Source organism: Gopherus evgoodei, chromosome 10 (assembly GCF_007399415.2).
Source record: "Gopherus evgoodei ecotype Sinaloan lineage chromosome 10, rGopEvg1_v1.p, whole genome shotgun sequence".
Classification (NCBI taxonomy): Eukaryota; Metazoa; Chordata; order Testudines; family Testudinidae; genus Gopherus; species Gopherus evgoodei.
The window spans coordinates 84,276,432-84,300,428 of record NC_044331.1 but is presented as its reverse complement, the minus strand read 5'-3'; the positions used below and the strand labels follow the sequence as shown (position 1 = coordinate 84,300,428).

At 55.2% G+C, this 23,997-nt stretch overlaps 2 protein-coding genes across 13 annotated transcripts in view; one reads left to right on the top strand and one right to left on the bottom strand.

Moving 5' to 3' along the window:
- Positions 1-4,547: 4,547 nt before the first annotated feature.
- Positions 4,548-23,818, top strand: LOC115659264 (mucin-5B-like). The gene is made up of 12 exons (XM_030579204.1): positions 4,548-4,590; positions 5,089-5,433; positions 8,458-8,562; positions 9,399-12,050; positions 12,716-12,828; positions 12,928-12,986; positions 13,296-13,459; positions 14,109-14,271; positions 14,641-14,832; positions 19,684-19,905; positions 21,864-22,017; positions 22,631-23,818. Exons 1-12 carry the CDS (start codon positions 4,548-4,550, stop codon positions 22,706-22,708), a joined length of 4,290 nt encoding a protein of 1,429 aa, XP_030435064.1. The 3' UTR covers positions 22,709-23,818.
- The window catches only part of TNRC6A (trinucleotide repeat containing adaptor 6A), a 196,303-nt gene continuing 195,048 nt past the window's right edge, over positions 22,743-23,997 (bottom strand). For all 12 annotated transcript variants that reach the window (XM_030578707.1, XM_030578701.1, XM_030578702.1 and 9 more), the window contains one exon: positions 22,743-23,997. This exon is cut by the window's right edge and continues 1,496 nt beyond it. The gene's annotated coding sequence lies outside the window, so the exon portion shown is untranslated.

The window sequence follows — 23,997 nt, the reverse complement described above, 5'->3', positions numbered from 1 at the left end:
CATCCCCTTGTGTTGTAGAACTATATGTATAAACGCTTTTTTCCCCAGAACATTTTATTTTTTCTAACCTGTACTAGAGGGCTTCAACATCTGCCGGTAACAACTTTGTACAGGGTCTTGTCCAAATCCAAGGCTGCTGCCTGTATGTGACAAAAGCATCTCCGAAGTCTGGCCACATAGACTATAAAGATGTAATACAATGTCTCAATGAATAGGGGCTGTGGCTAGCACCAAGACCACTGTAGGTAATCCTGTAATGAGCCCACCATTCATTGCAGTTTCAGAATGCCCAGAGATAAGTCTTACACTGTTGTGTGTACAATTTGTATTAAAATTGGCTTATTAAAGAACTTGTACTCTCTACTGCCTGAGTGATCACTTTCCCTTTCACGGCTCGGAAAGCTGTGTCTGCTTTCTTTCCAATAAACTTGATTCTTTCCCTCTGTTTGGTGTGTTTGTTTAATAAATTTGTGTTAAAAGAGTGGTTCTTGAACTTTTGTAATGGTGACCCCTTTCACAGAGCAAGTCTCTGGGTGCAACCCCTCCTTAGAAATTAAAAACACATTTTTATATATTTAACATCATTATAAATGCTGGAGGCAAAGCAGGCTTTGGGGTGGAGACTGACAGCATGTAACCCCCCCCATGTAATAATCTCATGACCTCCAGTTTGAGAACCCTTGTGTTAAAAGTAAATGTTAGTTTCAAAATGGTTGTACTTACCTGATAGGAAAATCAAGGGAATGATTTTCTTGCTGCTGAAATGCAGAACAGGATCAGTACTATTGTAACCCTGACTAATCTCAGCATGAGGGGCTTGTTTTAAATCTCTCTCAAGACAGTGCTGAAAGTTATTGCTTGACACTACACAGCTTTTTCCTCTGAACCAAGAACTGCTTTCAGCTGTCACAGGGGCACCACCAGGCTGAGAGCCATCTGATTATATATTTTCCTCTGACATTCAGGATGGTAGGCGGCTGGAAAATAAACTGGAGCCTACGCCTGCCCCGCAAGGGTTCCTTAACTGGGTAGGTGTTTGTTTTCACAGCTTGCTATCTCAAACTGTATTTCAGCTTTACAATTCTGTGTCGGACTGAACTCAGCCAGCTGAGAGTTGCTCTGCCTGTAGCTGGTTATGGCTCAAATGGCATCTGTCCCCTGAAAGGGTTGTTGGAGAGACTGTGATTTTACAGTTGCCGAGGGCCTTTCATTCCAAAGCGCTTCCCTAACTAGGCTGTGCATACAAGGACCTGGCTTTACTGAAATGCAACCACTTAGTGGGCAGCAGCTGTTTAACAAACCATCCTGTGCATGGGGTTTAGGACAGGAGGTAAAGGAAGCAGGCTTTCTGCAACTTCAAGGGGAATTTAGAGAAATGGAATAGCTTGAGCCCCAGTGGATGTTACCTAAGGCATGTATGCCAGCATTCCTACCCCAAGGCTGGCGAGAAATGAAAAAGATTGGCAGGAGCTGCCCTACCTCGGTGACAAGTTTTGTTTGTAGCAGTCTGCCTTGTGGCACGTGGGATTAAATCTTTAGCTCACGTACAGCTAGATAAACACAATCTACAATGACATGCATCTGAGGAAGTGGGTATTCACCCACGAAAGCTCATGCTCCAAAACGTCTGTTAGTCTATAAGGTGCCACAGGATTCTTTGCTGCTTTTACAATCTACAATGACTGTTCTCTAGTGGCAGGGAAGCTGCACGTGCTGTCAGGGCCGGCTCTAGGTTTTTTTGCTGCCCCAAGAAAAACAAACAAACTGAGAGCGCAGCTGCCAAAGTGCCTCCCGGAATGTCACCCCTGGAATTGTGCCACCCCAAGCACGTGCTTGGTTTGCTGGTGCCTAGAGCTGGTCCTGCGTGCTGTACGTAAAATGGTCCTCGTAAGCCAGTGCCTGCTTAACAGCCCCTGTTATCAGGACCAGTGCTGGGTATATGGCATAGTTACTTCAAGGGTCCCACCGTGCATTGGTACAATCACTGTTTGCGGTGGCTCCAAAATGGTGCCACTGCCTCACCACTCTTGCTTCCTTTAGATGTTGGTGTTTTCCTTGGATGTTTCCTGCCCAGCTACTGCCTCTACTTAGCATCTGAGATTACATCCGAGGGAAGTACAGGGGTTTGATCAACTCGGGTAACTGCCATTGACTTCAGTGGAGGGATAATCAGGTTCTAGGAGTGTTTTAGGTTCGGCTATGTCAGGGTCTGCAAGGAGGGAGCTATCTGATACATGGGCAGACCATCCTCCGAGGTATGCTGCTCCCTGCTCCACTATCTTAGTCCAGCACTCCCCTGCGCTCTGCCTCAATGTACTCCCAACAGCCCCCTCACCTGGCTGCCCTGGGCCTCAGGATGCTATTGAGCTGATGGCAGCCTTCAATTTAGTTCTAATATGACCAGAAAATGTATTTTTGACACCAGCATGTTGTGTGAATCTGTATTACAGACACATTTGAGGGTCTGGATGGCTCTGGGAATGGTTGAGAGTGGATATTATGTATTTTGTATGTACTGGTCTGTGCATGTTCTCATAATACAAGAGTGAGGGGATTTCAAACTGAAAGGCACCCAATTTAAAATGGATAGACAGAAATACTTTTGACACGCTACAAAATGAACCTGTGGAATCCATTTCCACAAGCTATAGGAGGTGAATAATGCAATGAGATTTTAAAGAATCAGTGGGTGTGTACATGGATAGCTAATCTCAACCACCGTTCCGTTAGACAGGATACACTTCAGGACTTTAACGCCTCAAACTTTGTGGGATAAACTAACCCGAAGTTTGGAAATAAACTTCCCCCTGGGCAGGTTATTCTATAGCTGCCCACTAGGGGGTTTCTAGCACCTCCCCCTGAAGCACCTAGTGCTAACCAGCGTCGGGCCCAGGAAGCTGGATCAATGGGCCACTTGGTACAGTGATGTCTACATTCCAGTGGAGAGCCGACAACCTTGTCTGGATCTGCTGTCACCACCTTAACTAAAGGGGTGGTTTTAAACTGATTGAGTTAAACTGAAACAAAACCTTGTGTGGACACTTGACACTTGATTTAAACTGTGGTTTACAGCAATTTAACTCAGTGCCCACACAGGGTTTCGCACTAGTTTAATAAAATTGGATTTTAAACGGATTTAGAGTTGAACTAGTGTAATTCTGAATAGAGACAAGGCCTACCCTACCAGTGGCATGAAACATCTACCACCTTCACAGCTGAGCCTGCCAGCAGGACCTGGGTGCTAATTGTCATGTGCACACTTGGTGCTGCACGGAGATCCCCACTGAACAGCCAGCAGACGGTAACAATATTCAGTCTCCTGGAACCTGGTCCACTTTTGGATTGGCAACCCCTGTAGGTGCAAGAGTTCACAGCCCACTGTCAAACCCCGGAGCTGCTCCATGTTAGTGGAACCTTCTGTTTGCAAAACCTAATGTCTGTTCCTGTTGGAATTAGTTCTTTAGGGAGAGGCCTTTGCTGTAGCAGAACCTGAGGAGGTAACTGCTAAGCTCCCCACCAAGATACTAGATTGCTGGTGTGGGGCTTGTGTTGCGCTGGAAGGGGTTTCTGCTGTGGACAGTGTGCTGCCCTGAAGCCCAGCTCCCAGAATCACGTGACTATCTCATTTTTAAACAGGTAAGTTTCTAGTCCTTTGGATTGTAAATAACACCTTGAAAAATGTGACCTGAATACACCCTAAAGCCGCACACTAGATGGCAAATGAAGATCTCCACACTTACATTTACAAGCATGACTTGGGGGGCCTGATGAATGATTTTCAGATGGCTCCATTTCCCATTTCTGTGCATCTTAACCCGCATTTGGAGTGTGCTCTTTGCATATATTGAGGAAATCTAACAGGGTTTTGTGTCTAGGGGTTTCTACAGAGCAGCCCAGACTTTCCTCTTTGGTCTCTGGGGTGGCAGAGACCTTGACCCACACCGTGTGATTTCGGGTGGGGGTGGGGGATGTTGGCATAACATGTATGCTTTGCATGTGTTTGTGTATTTTTGCACAGTGCAAAAGCCTGGTTTTTATGGGATGGGGTGTGGTTCGCTGCTGTATTTGTGTGGGTTGTGGAGTGTCTGTCTAATGTGCAGTGGGCTCTCTGCCTAGTGCGTTGTGTGGCTTTGTCTGTTTGTGGATGACACTACGTGTTCTGTAGAATGGGTGGGTTGTGGTGTGTATGGTGAGAGATTCATTCTGGGGCAGTGGGGGAGCATTTGAGGGGATTGTGGATGGGGGGCTTAGGGGTGCATTGGGGTCGCGTTGTTTATGGAGGAGACTTCGGGGGGTTTGTGGAGGGGCGGGGCAGTGCGGAGTTTGGGGGTGGGGGCGGGGCAGTGCGGGTTTGGGGTGCGTTGGGGCGGGGTTTGGGGGCGTGGCCTCGGGCGGGGTTTGGGGTGCATTGGGGCGGGGAGCGCTGCGCTCTGTCCGCGGTTCCCTGCCCCGTGCCGCCGCGGCGGGGGGTTTCCTGCCGCCTGCTCCAGGCAGCGGCCGCCTCCGCGCTCCGGCAGCCGGCGCCGAGCGCTCCGCCCGCGGGCAGCATGGGCAGCCTCCTCCCGCTCCTGGCCCTGCTGGGCGCGGCGGGTAAGAGCCGAGCCGGGCCGGGCCGGCCCCGGGGACCGCCGCTCGCCTCCGCGGCCAGGCTGCTGCTCGGCCGGGGCGTGGGGCTCGCAGGGCGGCCGGGGGTTCAGCGCGGGGCCCGGCCCGGCCCCCGCCTCTCAAAGGCGGCTTGGTCCGGGGGATGCTCCCGCAGCGAGGGGCGGCTGGCACCCATGGGTGATGCCCGGGAGCCTGGTCCGGGGGACGCTCCTGCAGCGAGGGGCGGCTGGCACCCATGGGTGATGCCCGGGAGCCTGGTCCGGGGGATGCTCTCGTAGCGAGAGGGCTGCTGGCACCATGGGTGGTGCCCCTGGGAGCCTGGTCCGGGGGATGCTCCCTCAGCGAGGCGGCAGCTGGCACACATGGGTGATGCCTGGCAGCCTGGTCCAGATGATGCTCTCACAGCAAGGAGGCGGCTGACACCAGGGGTGGTGCCACCCAGGAGCCAGAAGCCGTTGACCAAGACTTGGTTTCCTCTTCCAGGGGGTGCTGGCTCTTTGGAGGAACGTGAGAGCTGTGGAGGCATCATCGACGTGATCAGTGCAGCTAATGGGACCATCCACTTACCAGCAGTCAAGGGCCCTCTAGCACCCACCAGAACCTGCACCTGGGTGATAGCCGCGCTGCCCTCTGAGGAAGTACGCGTGGAAATCAAAGCCCTGGAGGCTGCTGCTCATCCCAACCTCAGTGTGCGCTTTGAAGGTAGCCCAGGGGAAGGGGCTGGCAGGGAGGGGCCCGTGGACATTGCCCACAGCTTTCTTCTGAAGGGACAGGGCAGAACCGTGATCAGAGGGAGCCTGGATTCCAGTCTCACTTTCACTTACTGGGGTAAGAACCGTGCAGAGACTCTGGAGCCGTTTCCACATGGCCTGACCTTTCTACTGCACACAGGCTGAGCATGTGCAAGGCACCGCGATGCCAGTCCCTGCCCTGAGGAGCGAACAGGCTGCAGCAGGGGTGTAAGACAGAGTTAGTAGCAAGAGTGAATGTCACTGCGGGGGTGTGGTGCTAGTGGGGAGGCAGGTGCTCTGTGATTATGGACAAGAGGTCGGTGAATGCAGAACGCCGCTGTCTGCAGGAGAAAGCTGCACTGGTTTAGCTGAGTGTGACTTAGGTAAACCAGTGCCAAAAGCCGTGTGGACACTTATTTTGGTTTAAATCAGGTTTCTCTTTCTTTAGGCTTCGGTTTAAACTAACCAGCACGAGTTACCTGTAAACAGCAATAAGGGAGCACCCAGAGGGATAGGTACTGGTTTACCTACAACCATTTATAAACCAGTGTGACTTCAACTGGTGCAACATTCTTGTGTAGACAAAGCCTGACCTATACTGAAGCCCATGCCTGTGCTGCCTGCAGTCTGCAAGACTGTGCATGGGGAGAAGGGTTGACTCAAAAAGAACATTCGCTGCTGTTTTTAAATTGTAGCCTGGGGGTTGCATGTTAGAGGTCAGCTCTGTCCTTTCACAGGCTGAAGAGTAATAGTGCTGCGCCTAGCGTGATGTCTTGCTTCTGGCAGTGGCCGGTACCAGATGCCTCAGAGGAAATGGCAAGAAGTGCTGCAGAAAGCAGTTATATGCCCAGGGAGAGATTATTTGCCCTGAGAGAAAATTTCCTGTAATCTGTCCCCAGGGAGAGCGTCTGATTCCTGTTGTTTCTGAGAAAAATTGTTGCAGACTCGTGCCGAAAGTCCCTGCTTTTATTTGGTGTGTTTGGGAAATACGGACACTGACTTTCATTGCAGTAAATGTAAATCAGTGTGTCTGCTTTGGCTTGAGCTATGCACATGGGCTGTGCAAAATACCGTCACCGACATGCTTCTTGTGATGCTCTGTGAGCAAATAGGCGAGTAGCCTGCACTCATCAGGTGATCCAGGCCCCCTCTTTTGTATGGTGCGATTGTATCATTTGTGTATGTGTTGTCGCTGAGCTCGTTATCTAAATGAAACGGGGGACATGGAGCTATTTGGATAAATGGGAGTTCAGCGAAGAGGGGCAGTTTTCTGTGTCACTGTTGCTTTTCCCATCATGTGACCTACATTCAGGTAACGCAGGAGTTTGGGTTCAGAGGTTTCTATTTTATTTATTCATGCAAAGGCAGGTGGTAGTTTTAGTGAGTTCCAGCTGGATTTTGAACCAAGCCTCAGCTTTTCCTTTCACAGGAAATGGCTTTCTGTGAAACCCGATGCTGCAAAGAGTTAAATTCCCAAGTGACTGGTTGTATAAAGCGAAGGAGCGACAGAAAAAGGACTTTTTGCACATTGAAAAATGGCTCCGTTGGTTTTTGGGTAAAGAAATGCAATGAGCTGCTGGGCTGAGAGCTGGGGGGAGGGATCTTGTGTTTGTAGAAATTAAGAATTTAGGAAAACAGAGAGAGACCAGGGGGCTATTTTGGCCACTGTACAACAATATTCTTCTGTATTTATCTAATGCTGGCGTGCTCACTGCCAATGCTTGGCTCAGACTGCACAGTCCTCACCTCCTTTGAGCTGGAATCTGTCACAGCCACGGGCAGAACTTGAATTAGGAAAGCCTTGCAGATGGGAACAAACCAGCGCCCCGTCCTGCCAGCACTAGTGGCTGTGCCTGGTTTTACTCCCATGGGAGTGTGCCAGTGAAGCCAGACCAACACCCGTGTGTAAGTAGGTGCTTATTCCCAACAGAAGACAGGTGACCCAAGTTACTGGCAAAGGCTAATGAGCAGGCACTGGGGCAGCGCGAATTTGGGAATTGCTTCCTATTGGCTAGGATGAGGGGGTGGCACTTGAAAGTGCTTGGATTGCTTGAGAGGAAAATGGAAACATTTGAATGGCCCAGCAGCCTTGTTTTGGGGTGCGACCCCCAGCTTGGGAACAGCTGCACTAAGCATTATCCAGAGTATGTTGCCAACCAGGTCTCTCCTGCTGCAGCATGATTTCAGTGTGGGGAGCTGCATCTCCCTCCTCGCTGGCGCTGTGTGGCTCTGGATTCCTGTTGCAGTCCCTAGTCAAAACTGCCCCTCAGCCCCCACTGGAGGCGGAGCTGGGTCACGAGGCAGGGTGCTCACGGGCCTTTCCTCGGTCATGGCCCTTGTTCCTTCCGGTGCTGTGAGGCGCTTGCCAGAATCTGTTCCTGGCCACAGCAGACGTGTCTCCTTGTGAGGATCACTAGTGCTTGTATCATCCTCCAAACCGCACCACGCGCCCCAGGCCCATCGCCATAGCAATGCGGCTGCTCTGGGCTGGGGGTAGGTGGGAACCCCCTGCTTGGCTTGGTTTTCTTCTCTTGGAGATTTGGGCTTTGGCAGGGGAGGGCTTGTTAATAATTGGCCTGGTGGAGTAGTTTTGAGACTTGGGAGCCGAGGCCTTTATGCAGCGCTCTCCGCGTGGCAAATACTGCAGTGCGCTCTGCAGCGTGTGAACAATACACGCGGGTTGGGTTTTGTCGGTCTCAGCCAAGGAGGCAGCGCCCATCCCGTGTCCCATGCCCGTAAGTGTTTCCGCAACAGTAGCTTGTCAGGGTCTCGGTCGGGGAGGTGAGTGTGTGAGTCCCCCTTGTCACTGTGGTGTCCTAGGCTCATTTGGTTATTAAAAGGAAGGCACTTGAGTGCTTGCATGGCCCATGGGCTGGAGACATCCTGGCCAGCCCTGCTTGGGGAGTGCCCCTCAGAGCCTGGCAGGCTGAGACACCGGGCTGGGGAGCCACCACGTGGGGCACGTCGGCCAGCACTGCCTCCGACGGGCTGGTGAGTGTTACCTGGCCTGCCTGTGGCACATCCCAGGCTGTTATGTATTAGCTGGGTGCAGAGCTCTCTGTGCTGTCTCCAGTGGGAGGGCAGCCATGATATGAGCAGTGCCTGCTCTCTCTCCTCCCAGTGGTTGTGGATTGGTGTGCACGGGTGGCCCTTTGCTGCTCCATGGTGGGATCGGCGCAGACCTGTCTCTGCCCTGGGAACTCAACAGAGGAACGCTGCCGGACAGGTAAAGGCTCTGCCTGGGCGGTGGGGCGGGTGGGGGGGGAAGTCACAGGGAGCCAGGGGGGTTCTGATTCCCAGGGAACCTTATTCTCTCCCCTGGAGCTGGGTGAGATTGTCCTGCTCTCCCTAGGAGAGGGTTGGATGCTCCCTCCAGTCACCCCACCTCACCCCATGCCAGTCGTGTCAGTCAGCCAGCCCGAAAGGCTGGCCCGTCCTTTCCATGTGCATTTCCCACCTCTCCGCTGGGTTCATCTCCTTCCCGGGGCCCAGGCAGAGTGTGCAGAGGCCCCTGGGCTGGGTCTGGGGTTTTCTCCTGTTCCTCTCCCTTATCCCAGAGAGCTGTATGGGCCTGGTGAGATCCAGCTCCCTCCTGGGTATATGGGGCTATCTTGGGGCATCGTTGTGTCCTGCTCTCTCTGGACTGAGCCCCACTGGGAGATGGGGAACGCAGCACTGGCATAGCCTGACTCAGCGTTCGCAGATCAGACCTTCCCCACTCCCCTGGCCTGCCCCGCTCTGTGCCCCACGCTGTACTCAGGGGCCGCGTGGCCGAGTGGAGTGTGGAACATTTCCACCCTGTGGCAGCTGCACTCTGCAAACCCTCCCCAGTGACTCATCACGTGGGGCCGGGCCTTAGTCCCCACTTTACAGAGAGGGGAATTGCCTTGCCCAAGGTGTCGCAGAGAGTCACTCTCAGGCCCGGGGCAAGCTGAGAACCCAGGAGTCCTGACTCCAAGCCTTGGGCTAGTAAAAGCATTTCAGTTCCCCTGGACCAGGGTGACTCCTTGGGCTCATAGCTCTGCCTCAACTGTCTCCCTGTCGTTGCCTCTCTCCACGCAGGTGTGGATGCCCTGGAGTCTCTGCGGGAAGGTGTTGGGCAGGTGGCATCACAAGAGGCCACTGTGAAGCTGAGGGGGGCTGTGTTATCTGGAGCTGCTGAGCGTCTCCGCAGCACCAGCACTGCAGCCTCGGGCACTCGTCTTGCTCCTCACCAGAGCCCTGCGGCCTGGCCTGCCGGCACTGCTGAGAGCCCCGGAGATGCAGTGAGTAACGCTGCCCCTGTGCCGCGAGGGCCGTGGCTGGGCAGGAGAAGGAATGGGCCCCTGGCTCCGGAGGGAGCGACCACTGAGTGTGTGGAGCCACCGGCCACTGCAGCAGCTGCTGAGCACCGGGACAAAGCCCGCGACCCGGGAGTGCGTACACACCCATCTGCTACAGGAAAGGGGGCGCCCGCTGAAAGGACCGGCAGCCCTTTGTTCTCTGCAAGATCCCAGTTCAAGGCAGCAAATCCCACGTCAGTGCCTCTCCCTGGGACAGTCCGTCTGGGAAACCTGAGGGCAAAAGATCCTACTTCCCTGGGGAGCAGCAGCTCCGATATAGAGTCACCCACGGTGTCTCCTGGCTCTGCTGCCCGGAACCGGGCACCTTCCAGCACCTCTGCAGTAACAGAGCCAGTGTACCCCAGTGGAGAGAGCGTGCTCACAACAGGGCCCTTGGACCCGGAGCCGTGGAGCATGGAAACGCCGGATGCTGCTCTCGGCCTGCGTCAAACCAGGACTGAGACCAGCCGGGGCAGTGCTGCGAGCGCACAGAAGCCGGTGACCTTGCTGCCTTCCTCTGTGCTCATGGCCAGCCCTGCTCCCAGGGCAATTGCAGGGGGCAGTGGGGCTCAGCGCTTCGGAGGAGGGAAGCAGGGGCTGGGGACAGCACACGGGGAAGCTGCTGTTACTGCGGAGTTGGACTTCACTGACCTGGGCCTCGGAGCCACGCTGCCAAGCCCCACAGAGGGTTCTGGCACCCTGCCGCGAGGACAGACGAAGCTCGCCATGCGCGCTGCAGCCTCCACACCGTGCGACTCTCTGGAAACCAGCCAGACACCTGCTCTGCAGCCCAACAGCCGGGAGAGTCTGACCTGGCGGCTTTGGGGCAAAGCTCAGCCAGCCACAGAGACTGGCGGGACCCCAGTACGCACCCCAGACAGCGGCCTGACAGAGCCGCTCGCCACAGCAGCTCGCTCTGCTCCAGGACTCCATTTCAGTACCCCTCGCATGGTGCCCCTGGGAAGCCCCAGGCCTGAGGATGACCTGGGCCATACGCTGGCGGAGGCTGGCTCTGAGGAGTCTCCAGGGCACAGTGTCAGTGGAGTCCCAGAAAACATGGACTTGTCTCTCTCCAGTGACGTGCGCACAGAGGGGGACCCTCAGGCAGCGTCCTGGGCTGAGTCATTCCCTGGGGCTTCCCCAGACAGGATGCCAGGCGTCTACACGGGGACCCCAAGGCCTTTGAGCAACCTCACAGCACCTGCCCCATCTCCTGGCTCGGCCCAGCCCCCAGCCCCAGCTGAGCAGCTCAGCATGGGGGCCGGTGTCTCTCACCCCACAGCTCCTGGCCAGGAGAACGGGGGTCTCAATGAGCACGCCCCGGAGCCTCGCCTGTCGGCACCAGCCCCAGCCCGGGAGCGGCTATCGAGTGACTTCTGGACTCTAGCCTGGCTCCCCAAAACCCCTGCTGAGAGGACTCAAGAGCCTGGCACAGGGGAGTCCAGCAGCACGGTCTCCGCCGTGCCCGGTACAGCTGTGTCTGTGGGCACGTTCTCCCAGCCTCCTGTCTCCTGCACTCCTGGGGCCAAGCAGCCCTCCCTGGCTCCTGCCCCAGTCGTGGCAGTGATGTTTCAGAAGGGAGTGTTCTCAGGAGCCTCCAGCGGGGAAGCTGTGCCCCATGGCCCTGGCACTGTGCGAGCCACCACTCCTCTGGGCTTTCAGCCTCCGCCAGCCAGCCAGCCTGCTGGAGCGGATACACCGGCAGCCATTCTGCAGAGAGGATCCACAGCGCTCAGCCCAACAGAGCCCCCCGAACTCCCTGGGACCGGGCTGAGCTCCCCATTCCCCTTAGCGAAGGATGTTTCAGGGTCTGCTGCCCTGGGATTCGCAGAGCTCAGCTTAGCCACCACCCAGTCTCCATCGTGGGACACGGCAACCACTAATGCCACGGTGGCAACGTCCTCATTGGCATCTGCAGGCTGGAGGGGAGGGACCGAGAGGCTGGGCCAGTGGGCAACAGCCCCCCTGGCCTGGGCTGCGCAGGCTGGATCTGAACTGGGGAATTCCAGCCAAGCCACTGATACAACGCCCCCGAGCAGGGCGGGGGAGCGCTTTCCGAGCAGCAGCACCGGGACCCTGTTCAGCCCTACGCCCCCCATCCCAGAGCTGATACTAACCTCCGAGAGCGCTGGGTCCCCAGCTGGCAGCAGGAGACCCTGGCCCCCCCTGGCAGCCACCTCGAGGGCATTGGGTGCAGATGTTATGGATCCCATGAGCAGTGCTAGGATGAATGTCCCCTTCGCCAGCACGCAGCTGGGGGCAGCGATGCCGCCAGTGACTCCTGGCCCCACTGGTCTGACAGATGGGCAGCCCCCACCTGTCACCACCAAGGGTGCCCGTGGCAGGGCACAGAGCGTGTTCGTTGTGGAAGACCAGCCTCCTCTTCTCAAAGGTCAGTGAGGCAGCCTCCCCTGGATTTTTGCTTTGCTGTCTGGGCAGGGACAGGGTGTCACATGCAGTCAGGGGTGCAGCCCAAATGCAGCATGCTGGGAAAGCTGGATAAATGGGAAAGCGGGTTCTCCTCTGGCCCAGGCACAGTCAGTGTGGGGCCCCGGGCTGGTCAGGCCAGTGCCCCTGACACCATGTCAGCCCCTCTGCTGGGAACTCCCCCCCCCCCATGCTGTGCTGCTCAGGCCTCCTCTGCAATCCTGCTATGGTGCCCACTTGGGGATGTGGTTCTGCCGTGTGAGGCAGCCCCTGAGCAGGCCGCGGGTGTCTGCTCCCAGTAGCGCTGAGCCATGCTGAGGGCACACTCCAGCTGTCCATGGGGAATCCCTCAGGATCCAGCTGGGACAGCCCCTCTTGGTGCCCACGAGGCCTTGGGGGTGACTGGCACAGCTCTGCTGACTCGCTGTGCGTCATGGCTCCGTGCCCAGGCGCCTGGGCCACACTCTCCATTGCTTCCCCACGGCTTCCCTCCCTGTTGTCCCAAGCTCGGCATTTGGTGCCAGCCTGAACCGGGGCACTGCTCCTGTGCAGAGCTGGCCGGGGTGTGGGCCGAACACGAGCAGTAACTGTTTCCCCAATGGGCTGGGCTCGGGGTGTCTCGTCTCACAGCTGCCCTTCTCCGTGTGCCCTGCGAACTCGCGCTGGAGATGGAATTCGTTGGCGCCTTCCAGATTCCCGCATCGCATGCGCATCGCAGCCTGGTGCAGAGTTTCAATGAGACGGTGAGTCTGGGGGAGGCTGTGGTCTCGGACACCAGGGTCCCCTGCAACTGGGGCCAATTCTCTTGTCACAAAGCGCCTCCTCCCTGTTTCCCCGCGCAGGTGGCGCCCCTCTTCGCGGCTGTGCCAGGATTCCAGAGCCTAGAAGTGATGAGGATCAGGTAGGAGCGTGCCCGGCAGCCAGCTCCCCTCTGTGTGCAGGGGGCCGGGGAGCAACCCCCACACGGGTGGGGAGAGGGAACTGCACAACTCAGGCTTTGGCTTGTCCTGTGTCACCGTCACACTGTTGTGACTGTGCCCGAGCTCGTGGCGTCCCCTGCACACCCCCCCCCCCGCCTGGTCAGACCCTGATCCTGCAGCTGGTGAGGAGGGGGAGCCGGGAGGGAGTGCAGCCCCCCTGCCGCCCCGGCTCGGCTAGTGACTGGTGGGTCCTGAGACTCGGCTCTGACCCGGCTCTGGCTCCTCCCCAGGAAAGGCAGTGTGGTGCTGGAGTACGATGCCCTCTTCGCTGCGGAGCGGCTGCATGGGCAGGCGCAGGACTTGGGAGCCCTTTTAAACCGGACGGTGCTGTCGGGTGCCACCCGCTTGGGTCTCCACGTTGCCAGTGCCCCTGTGCTGTGGAACGTGGTCCTGGGTGAGTTACTTAGGGCGCCTGGCAGCAGGCATAGAGTTGCTGCCAAGGCCTGGGCATGGGTGTGGGGCTTCACTGGCTTCTGTGTCTCCCCCAGCCCTCCTGCAATGGCTCTGTGTGCTCCCCTCCCCCACATCATGGTGTGCCCCACCCCCAATTGCAGCCCCTTGCACCCTCGAGGCCCTCACCATCCCGTCAGCTCTGTGCTATAACCCCAGCCCCTGCAGGCTCAGCATGCCCTGGAATGGTGTCTCATTCTGGGGGCTGCCGTGGGGACCTCGCAGGTAGCGTGGGTTGTGCCTCAGACCTGCTGGCTGCCCCCCTCATGCAGCTGGCTCTGCAGAGCTGGTGGGTGCAGGCGGGGAGTGTCGTGTCCTTGCTGGGATGAGCAGGGGCCCTTTCTGCTGTCGCATTCTGGGGGCAGCTGCTCTCTAGCTCTGATGCTTCGCTAGCAGCTCCTCACAAAGCCTCTCCCCCACCCGTGTGCAGATGGGCCTGCTGAAGGAAAGGGGCTTCCCCAGAGTCTTGGCGAGCCCATGGCAGAGAGAGAAGCTGAGCCCGAGGGGGCTGGCTCTGTGCCCTCTGACTCCCCTGGGGAGGTGGGGGTTGGGGCAGGGTGTTGCAGCTCTCTAGACTATCTGTCTTTCTGCAGAGAGGCAGCTGGACCTGTGCACGTTGCTCTTCTCGTGCCACGCCGGCTTTGAGTGCATCAACAGTGGGGCCGGCAATGCCAGCTGCACGTCCGTGTGCCACAGAGACTACTGCAAAAACCACGGCATCTGCACGCATGCGCACGACCACGAGCCTGTGTGCCAGTGAGTATCAGGCTGGGGGCAGCTCCCCCGGCTCAGGGCCCAGCAGGTGCTAGGCTAGGGTAGGGCACCCCACGGCAGTGTGTGGCGAAGAAACGTGATTCTGGTCTGGTCTCCTCCCGGTGTGGAGGAGCCTGGCGTGAATAACGGGGACTCCGGTCACTGCTGGGGTAAGAGTCCGTGGGCAGGCACCGCCCTCTCTGCCCAACTCCCGATGCCCTGTGCACCCAGTGTCCCAGACTGAGCCCTCGCTGGCAAGGAGGGGAGCCCCGAGGGCCTGGCACGGCTGGGCAGGGATGATGGGGGGCAGCGAATGGGCAGGATGCTGGGGAGCAGAGCCTGCCCCTCTGACCGTCTCCCGCGGTGCTGTAGGTGCCCCACCGGCAGTGACTACTGGTTCATGGGCCCACGCTGCGATTACAAGGTGACCCAGCAGAGCTTGCTGGGGGTGGCCTGCGGGGTGCTGCTGACTGTGGCCCTGCTGGGTGTGGCCGTCACCTGCCTGGTGGTCCGGAGGTTCAAGGCGCTGCTCTTGGAGGCCAGGGTTGATCAGACCAAAAGCAGGTGAGGAGGCGCGGTCGGGCAGGGCCCAGGTCTGGGTGGGGCCAGAGCCTGCTAAGGAGCCTCTCCCCTTTGGCCCTCGGGTTGGTGGTGGCCATGTCAGGCTGGTGCCCCCTTTGCCCTCCGGAGGGGTGGGGGTTGGGAGCCTGCATAGTGTGGAGGGTGGCTCAGCCCCACACTCCGGCTGTCACCCTGCGGCTCTGCCTGGCCTGAGCCCCCAGCTCCCATGCGCTGGGGTAGACAATGGCTAGTCCCAGCCGCCTCCTGGGGATGGGGCAGGGCTGGGAAACGCCCTCTGAGCCACCTGTGTGGAGAGCGTGGCACTGGGCACAGGGAGACGTGCCCCAGCCCTGCTGAGCCCTTGGCAATGCTTTTGTTCTCATGGAGGCAAAGCAGTCACATGTTTTCCTGGAGTCCCCAGCTGCATTCACCCCCTGCGCCCCCCCCCCACTTCCCTGTGCCTTCCACGCCCACCTGGAAACACCCTGTACCCCTACCCGGGGGCGCTGCCTCTACCCACAACTCTGTGCACCCGCCCCCCCCCAGGCTGGGTCTCTGCACCCAGGGCCCCCGGGAAACCATGCACCCTCCTGCCCCTTCAGGGTGCTGTGCCCACCTGTTCCCTCACTTCCTACCTGGGACAATCTTAGGGAATCTTGTCCCCAGGTACTACGGACACCACATCTCCAGCCAGGGCCGGTGCTTCCATTTAGATGACATGGGCGGTCGCCTAGGGTGCCAGGATTTGGGAGGGCAGCAGGCTGCTCCGGTGGACCTCCTGCAGGCATGCCTGCGGCAGGTCCACTGGAGCCGCGGGACCAGTGAGCGGCAGAGCGCCCCCCCCCCCGCGTGCTGCCGTGCTTGGGGCAGCAAAATGGCTAGAGCTGGCCCTGCCAAAAACCCTGGCGCGCTCCTGTCGCCAGCTCCCCTCCCCCCCAGTGGGGCACCTCGTAGTTGTGTGTACACAGAGTCCCTCTGTCCCCACCCAGCATGCTCCCGTCCCCACCAGTTCACCCTGGTTTGACTCCCTGAGGGCAGCTGGAGAATGGGTGCGATCCCTGTGCTCCGGGGGGCGGTGGGGGAGGCTTTTGAGGCTGTTCTGCCGGGCTGTGGCTGCTGTGGGCTGGGAGCTGGTTGTGGCATTGCAGGAAGGGTGGTGGTGGTGGAGGTGTGTCGCTGACTCACCCCTGTGATTGGGGCAGGGTGTGTGAAGCTCCTGGGCCCCTGTCCGCAATTTCACTCATGAGGTGACCTGGGAAATGGGGCTGGTCGCCGTTCCTAGGCTGGGGAGGGAAGCAGGGAGCACGAGCACCCCTCCACTCGCGGTCCCCCAGCCCTCCGCTGGCACCCTGAGCTCTGCTTGCTGGGAAGTCTCGCAAGAGGCTTCACGACCAGCTTGTCCTCTTGGGGCTCACTGACCGACTAGGCAGGCCCGGCCTAGTAGGGCCTGGACGCGTGTCTTTCACATGGCTCTGCTGATGCGCCTTGATCCTGACCCACAGCCCTGCCTCTCCTCTGCCTACACACAGCTCTGACAATGTCCCACCTGCCGTCTCAACCCGCTGGCCCCGTTATCCCAGCCCTGCCTCTTCCATCCTGCCCTGCAGTGCCGTTTCCACCCCCTATTCCAACTGTGCTGCCCCACTCTGTTCCCCCCCCCCCCCCCCCGCCAGCTCCGTCTCAACCCACAGGCCCATGATCCCAGCCCTGGGCTCTGCCTCTGCCCCCCAGTTCAGCGGAGTCTGACCCCTGAGGCAGGACAATGGCCGGCCTGGCTGAGGTGCCCTGCTTCGGCTGCCCAGAGGGGTCAGTGCGAGGTGATGTGGGGGCTGAGTGCAGCCAGTGCCTCTGCAGCCAGCCTGAGTTTCCTGCCGGTGGGAGAGCGCTATCTCCCCAGGGCTCTCTTCTAGGGACAGGCAAGGAGCGGGAGGCTGCGGAAGTTCCAGCGGAAATCCGGCTCAGGAGGAATTTGGGCCTTAACGAGAGCAGAGCCATTGTTCTGGGCCTCGTGCGAGGGCTGTGCTGCACTGCTCCAACATGCTGTCTGTCAGCCCCTGGCCATTGGCAGGGATCGCGCCTGGCTGCTGAGCCGTGGTGGGGGAGTGCAGAGGGGCCTGGCTACCAACTGCTCTGGGGCTCTAGAATCTCTCCCCAGCAGGGGAGAAAGGACTTGTTTAGCTCAGAGAGGAAATGAATTAGCGGGACATGACAAACGTTTACAGAAGAAAGACTGATAGTTCCTGTCTCTCATAGTAATGTCACTGGGACATTCAGGGACACTCAAGAGTGGGAAATTCAAAACTGGTGAAAAAGGAACAACTTGTCCTACCATGCAGAGTGAGCCTGTGGAACTCCCTGTCATAAGATATTGAGGCCAGAGCATAGCAGGAATGGAAGGAGTGTTAGTTAGAGGAATGAAAATATTCAGCATTAAAAAATAAAATAACCCCCATAAAGTTTTGGCAGGGATATAAAGCCTCCTACTCCCAATTGCAAAAACGGGCAGGATGAAGGCTGCGTCTCCTACGGCCACCATCCTGTAGCACTGCCCTGCAGGATTTCTTCTCTGCACCAGCTGGCATCAGGTGGGGGTTGGAGACGAGGCACCAGAGCTGGTGACCTCTGGCGCTGATGTATCCTGGCCTGAAAGGTAGCAGCTCGGCTATGGCATAGTGCCACACTCGCTTGGAGCGCCCCCTTCCCAGGCAGCATGTGGGGTGAGTGGGGTTTGGTGCCAGGGAGGACGAAAACAGCAAATTTTTTTTTAGCTGAAGCTGCCAGCAAGTGGGCCCAGTGAGTGCATCAGGAGGGGGGATGGGCGCATTTTAAAGAAAAGAAAGGCGGGGGAGGTGCGGGATGGAGGCTAGTGCAGCTGGAGGGCTGCTGTGAGCGGCAGGGCCTCAGCGTGCTGGGGTGGTGCCACAGCAGCAGCCTTGAAGAATGTTTCCAAGTAACGTTCCTGGGCAGGGGGCCCTGAATGGGTGGAACCAGTCCTGGCCGTTACATCGAGCCCTGCGGCCAGCTCTGGGCAGCACATAGAGGAAGGCTGAGCTGCTGCAGCCCAGCCTGCTCACCTCAAACACCCATGGCTGGGGCAGCAGCTGCTAGATGATGCTGGGGGGCATATCCAGCCTCACGCCCTGTGACTGGGGAGTGGGGCAGGGCACAGCGGGTGGGTGGGGCAGGACTGTGCAGGCAGGAGCCCAGCAGGGGGTATGCAACACCTCTCCGTCTCCCCAAGTGGAAGTATCCTTACAAGCCCCTCTGTGACAGTGATACCCCCCGCCCCCGTAAGCACATTTATACTCCTGCCATCCAGCCCCTGGGCAGCAGTGTAAACACAGGGGCCCAGAGTCTGAGCCAGCACGTGTGCTGGAAGGTGTGAGGCTGGGGGCAGATGCCAGGGCTGGAGTTGGTGGGGCAACAGGGGAATAACTTCTCCATGCGCAAAGGGCTAGGATCCAAGGGCAAGAGGCAGGCTGCTGGAAGACACGCTAAAGCCCCCGCTGCCCAGACAGCAGCAGCTGTGCGCCACCGTCACCGTGCTGGAAAGCAAACCAATCCCCATCTCTCTCATAGCACAGCCAGCAGGACTGCTGGTGCACAGCAGAAGGCAGCGCCAGCCTGTGTCGAGTGGTCAGTGTGGTACACAGCCTGGCTAAGGCCGGTTGGTTACCACTGCCCTCTCTGTAGTGTGACAAGCCTCAGTGCTCCACTGACCTGCCTGGTCTTCTTCAGTAAGGGTGGGGACTTGTTCCCAAGGAGACAAACCCCAACAGCAGCAGGCCGCTTGCCATCTGATGTTATTTGTCCTTACAGAACATGCCCCACCCCTGGCTAGAGACTGTGTGTGACTTGGAGTAGAGGGGAAACACTTACCGAAGCACATAGCAAGGCCACACTGCTGCAGGAAGCAGAGGGGAATACCGAGGCTAGGGAGGGAGTTTAAAGGGCAGAGGTTTCTGAAGACAGTGCTAGGGCCCCAGAGTTCAGCTTTCACTGAACCGTGTTTACTTCAATGGGTTGGAAAACTTCAGCTACAGAACTGTCTTCTGCCGGGCGCAAGCAAAGATCCCCACTACCAGCCACCAGGAGGTTCCTGGCTAGAATGGCAGTGGACTTGTTACAGTGCATGGATCTGCCTTCGGTGGGTATCATTTACAATACTTCCTTTGGCTTTAACTAGGGCCCTGGCCCCATCATTAGCACCACATTAGACGTGAGGCCTGCACAGAGGCAGCTACTAACATTGGGCAGCACCCACTTGACGTGGGCTAAGCATCTTACCACCCCAAGCTGCAGCCTAACAGGTGTGCTGAGGGCACTGTGCACAGTTCACAAACTGAAGGCCACACAGCAGCCTAAAACCTGCTCGTGGCAGATAACAGCCCTTCCTGTTCCTTTTAAACTGGTGCCAGAGACTGGAAACCCTGGGCTGGCAGGTAGCTGCAACTTCTACTTAACCAATGTGGAAGTGGGTTTAAGAAGGCAGGAACACGGCACTCTTATTCCAGAACAAGCATGTCCATGCATGGGTTTGGTCAGAAACAGCTAGTGTGCTTCATAGTCACTTCAAGTGACGTGCAGCCAAGCCATTACTTCCCTTTGCTGCCCCTTCTCCTAGGACTAGACACCAGTGAGTCAGAGCTAATGGGTTTAAACAGTGCCAAGCACATCATGCGGCAGCGTTCTCACGTGCTCCTGTGCAGCTCAGCTCGTCACAAGCTGTATAATGAAACTCTGCCTTATGTGAGTGCCTGTTAAGGCCCTGTGCTAAAATGACTGGCTTGTACCAGTAATCCAATAGCCTTGCTTTAGGAACTGCTACAGTCCAGTCCTGCCTTGTTCTTTCAGCTACCGCCGGTTTTGTCGCCTTGATGATGTGTCAGCTCAGTACTGGTCTCAGTCTTGGCTCGCCTCTGCTAATTCCTTGGACAACCCAGGCTTCAGCAACTCTGAGGAGCTACTCCACTTACAGATGCTAGACAACAGTTGTTGCAGCTGTAAGGATGACACTATGGTTGCAGACAGCTACAAGCAGCAGACCACAGCTATCAGCACAGTTTGCAGGCCCAGGTAACTCTGATCGTCAGTATGTTCTGCTCCATTATTGGTTTAGGAAAATGCATGTTTTAATAAGGCATAGGAGAGTCCAGGATTACCTCGGTTATAGTCTACTGCAGTGGGGACAAACTTACTTGGATGCCAGTGTTGAGGGATGTTAGGGGAGACAGGAGCATGTGACTGGAATAGCAGAGATGAGTTAATTTCAGAGCATGCAAGAGCCCTTCACTTGTGGCTGCTTTCCAGCTGCACCACTGTGGTGGTTTTCACTAAGGCCTGGGCTGCATTCAGCTCTGGCAGCAAAGCTGTATCAGCAGGAGCATGTGTAACCCACACACCCTCTGGGGGTGGGGCTCTGTGCCATCTAGTGGCAGTGAGACAGAAGAGAGATCAGGTGAGTCTGCTGTACAGCATCAGCTAACAGCCAGCTGGCTTGTAACTCATGCAGTCGAGGCTCCTACACTAAGCTCTAGAGAGCCCCTGTTCAATCCTGCCCACCGACAACCAGGGGCTGTTTGTTACACATGGAAACAAATCACACCTTTTAAGTGACAGAGCTATGCTGCCAAAAGCCCTAGTGTAGCTGCAAATATACAATTAGAAAAACCCTTTTATTGGTAATACTTATTCTGTTTGGGGAACTGGTTTAAAAAACTTTTGCTGTATAAGCAGCATCGCCCTTGGAGGGGGTTGCCTGTCTTTCTACCAGCAGTAGTCAAGGCTGCATGTCTGCTGTGGAATCTACAGTGGAAGGGAGAGAGGGATGGACTGGCTGGGCCAGTTGGCTCTGGTTAACAGGACAGCAGACCACTCACAAAGGATGTGCATGGGGGTGAGTGAGTTCAGCGGCAGTTTTTGGGAAGCCATCTTTGTTCTTGGCAGAGATTTGTTGATCTGACACCCAGGCCATGTTTTTGTTTTAAACTCCAATTTGACAGCTCGAGCCCCATTCACTCACACCACCATGTCAGCAGACCTACGGGCCCCACTGCAGTAAACCCTGAGCAGACTTTTTGGTGGTGGGGGAGATATCTCACAGGAAAGGGCAAAATTTAAATGTGTCAAGGAGCAGCAGCTGGCCCTGCCTCTGGCATAGGGCCAATACCTCCTACAGGCCAGCAAAGGCTTATTGAGGGAAGAAGCCATCAAGCTTTAAACAACTTTCCACTGTTATTGCTTATTTTGAGCTCACAACAGGGCACTAACCAGAAATGTGTGTAATTGGCTTCCAGGGGTGTGAATGGAAAAAGGAATGAAATAAAGTTTCCAATTTCAGAAACAAACTGCTGTCTGTAAGATAACAGCCCCTCTCCCTGCTGAGGGAGATAGGAGACTACGGGTCTCCATCAATCCCTGTGTGTCTGCTTCATCGCTACTTTTAAGTAGTCTTCATGCTTTTTAAAGCCTGAGAATTAGTTTGATCCCTTTCTGCACCATGTCATTTCCCATGGGTGAAACTGTTCTCCGCCAGTAGAACTTGCATTGAATTTGTACCTTTTAAATGTACATCCTGGTGCAGTCATTCCTGGGATACATGCAGAGGGGCAGGCCACCTGCACATCTAAAGCTTCCATTAGCTTTTGGAAGTGCTGGATTCATGTGTTCAGAACCCTCCAGCTGTCCAGGACTCAGGTATGTTTTAATGCCATGCTCCAATTGGAGACTTCACTGGCCAAACATCTGAATGAGTCCTCAAGCTGTGCTTATGTCAGGGAGCAGGCTCTGTGCGCGTGAAGTGCTGTAATGCTTCCCCTTGATAGCCACTTGCTCCTACCCCTTCCACCAGAGTTTTCTGCAATTGTCCCTATGCAGATTCTCAGGAACTCACTGCTAGGGGGATGGGACCCTGGACCAGATTCTCTAGTGTGCTTTAAGAACAGCAGCAAAGATTAAGCTGTAGCTGACAAAAGAAAGCTAGGAAGATTTTTTTGTTTTACATCTTTATTCACCACCTCAATCTTTTCTTCTAGCTTTCACTATGACTGGGACACAAGTTCCAGTAGCATAAATGATCCCATGATTGACTCTGGAAAAGCCAGTGATATTTCTGTGTCAAGTTGGCCAATGGAACCAGTTCAGTGGACACCCTTTCCAATTCTACATCATCTTTCCAGACAACGGCCGGTAAGCATAGCGCTAACAACCCAGAACAATAAGTCAGTCTAGGCAGTGATTAAGTGTAACATAAGTTATGCCGAGAGGCAGCGGGTAAGTCAGAAATTATAAAACAAGCCTTTTTTTAAAAACAGATGTTAATATTCTAACAAATTCATTTCGAAGTCTTCACTTCCAGCTGTACCATTTTGCTTTTTGCTTTAATTATTGACCCAAAATCTGGCTATACCTTCAAAGGAAGGGGTTACTGATCACTAGCATGCTCTGGCCACGCCTTGCGTCTCCTTTTCCTAAACTGGAATCCAGCACCGAGATGCTGAGAAAGGCTTGGGGTTTTGCTGTGGTCCACAACCCACTTAGCTGAGACTGGAAGAACCCTCCACTGACCAGTTTGTCAGAGGCTGGAAGTGTTTCCTCCTCCTTCACGTACATGAGTTTAACTCTCAGAAAGAGACGGAAACGTTTTTGAAGCTACACCCAGGGCCAAAACCCCTTCTGAAGTAGTCTGCAACATGAGTGGAGTGAACATGGCTTACTGAGGTGAGCTGGGCTCTCAGTCAATAGCTAGTACCAGGCAACCTTAGTCTCTTGTCACTAAAAGATGAAATGGCTTTCTCCGCAGCCCAAAGCTAGTAGGCGACCTCATTCCTACTGTGAGGGGATGGAACTGGTCAATCTTGAAAGAAGTTGGACAGCCTAAAAATGGCAGACTAAAGACAGGCAACGGTTGTCAGCTTTTAAAACCAACCACGTTTTATTTTCACATAACAAGCTCAACGAAGGAGTTTCCAACACTTTGACAATACAATCAATGCAGGTATGATGTCAGTTCTAGTCAATGCAGAGTGCTGAAGATCATCAGCGAAACCTTTCAGCAGTATTTCAGACTGGACGTTAGAAGCCAGCTTTGGTTTGGGACAAGGTAACTGTTAGTAGTAAGTAGTTACAGATAAAGTGTTGAGTTAACACAATGCTGGCATCCAACAAAGTAAACGATTTACACCAGGCAAGCTGAGAATAAACTTTTTGAAGTCACATATTACGTACATATATGGTCTGCCCTACAGCCATTTCAGAACAAGCCAAGCCACTGTGAAAAGTGAAATACAAATTAAACGCTGCTGCATTGTTCATTATGAGTTATGTAAATGAGGTATACATTTAACGCCAGTACATGTTTAAGCATTAAACTTTATTTTCCAAAATGCTCTCTTTATTGGCAAGTGTCCTGTTGAGGATCTAGCGGGGCACAAATGGTGGGGTTATTAGAAACCTTGAGATTTATAAGTACAGCCAGGATCAGGGCAGCCCAATCCCAAAGGTGCTCAGATTGGGTAAAGCAGAGCAAGCTGCAGTTCTCTACACTTTTTCTCTCATGTCAGAGTGAGGATACTGAGGGAGATTTTTGCTAGAATCAAATGCAGATTTGTTTACCTTTCTAAAAAGTATCAGAATAAAAGAAATCCAAACTACGATACACAGTTATAGCAACACAGATTTTCATTGTCTAGAAAACAGCCTAAATAAAGTCACCCCAAAATAGACAATTATATGCTGAGCAGCCAAAAATGCCATGATTTATTAATATCTGAAGAAACTTCATAATTCAAACACAACCAAACTGTACATTTTACAATCACGTTCTATTTGTAAACAGTTAAAAGCCACTGACTTCTTTTGCATCTTAGGACACAAACAGAATCAAGGCAATGAAATGATGGCGATTTCTGCACTGTTAAAATTTTTACCCTTGCTTAGTCTTTCATTCTTCAACTAAACAAGCACAGTATAATACCATTGGTGGCAAAAACAAAAAAAAGTAACATTACATTTGCAAGAAAGTATTTGTGAGAACTTCTTAAACATTTAAAACTTTATACAACAAACAATTCTGTAAGCCCAATAACTTGGTTACAGTATGCATAGTTACTCAGTTCGGCTTTAAGGTACAACAGTTAAACATTAACACAGTCACAAGAGCAGAAACAG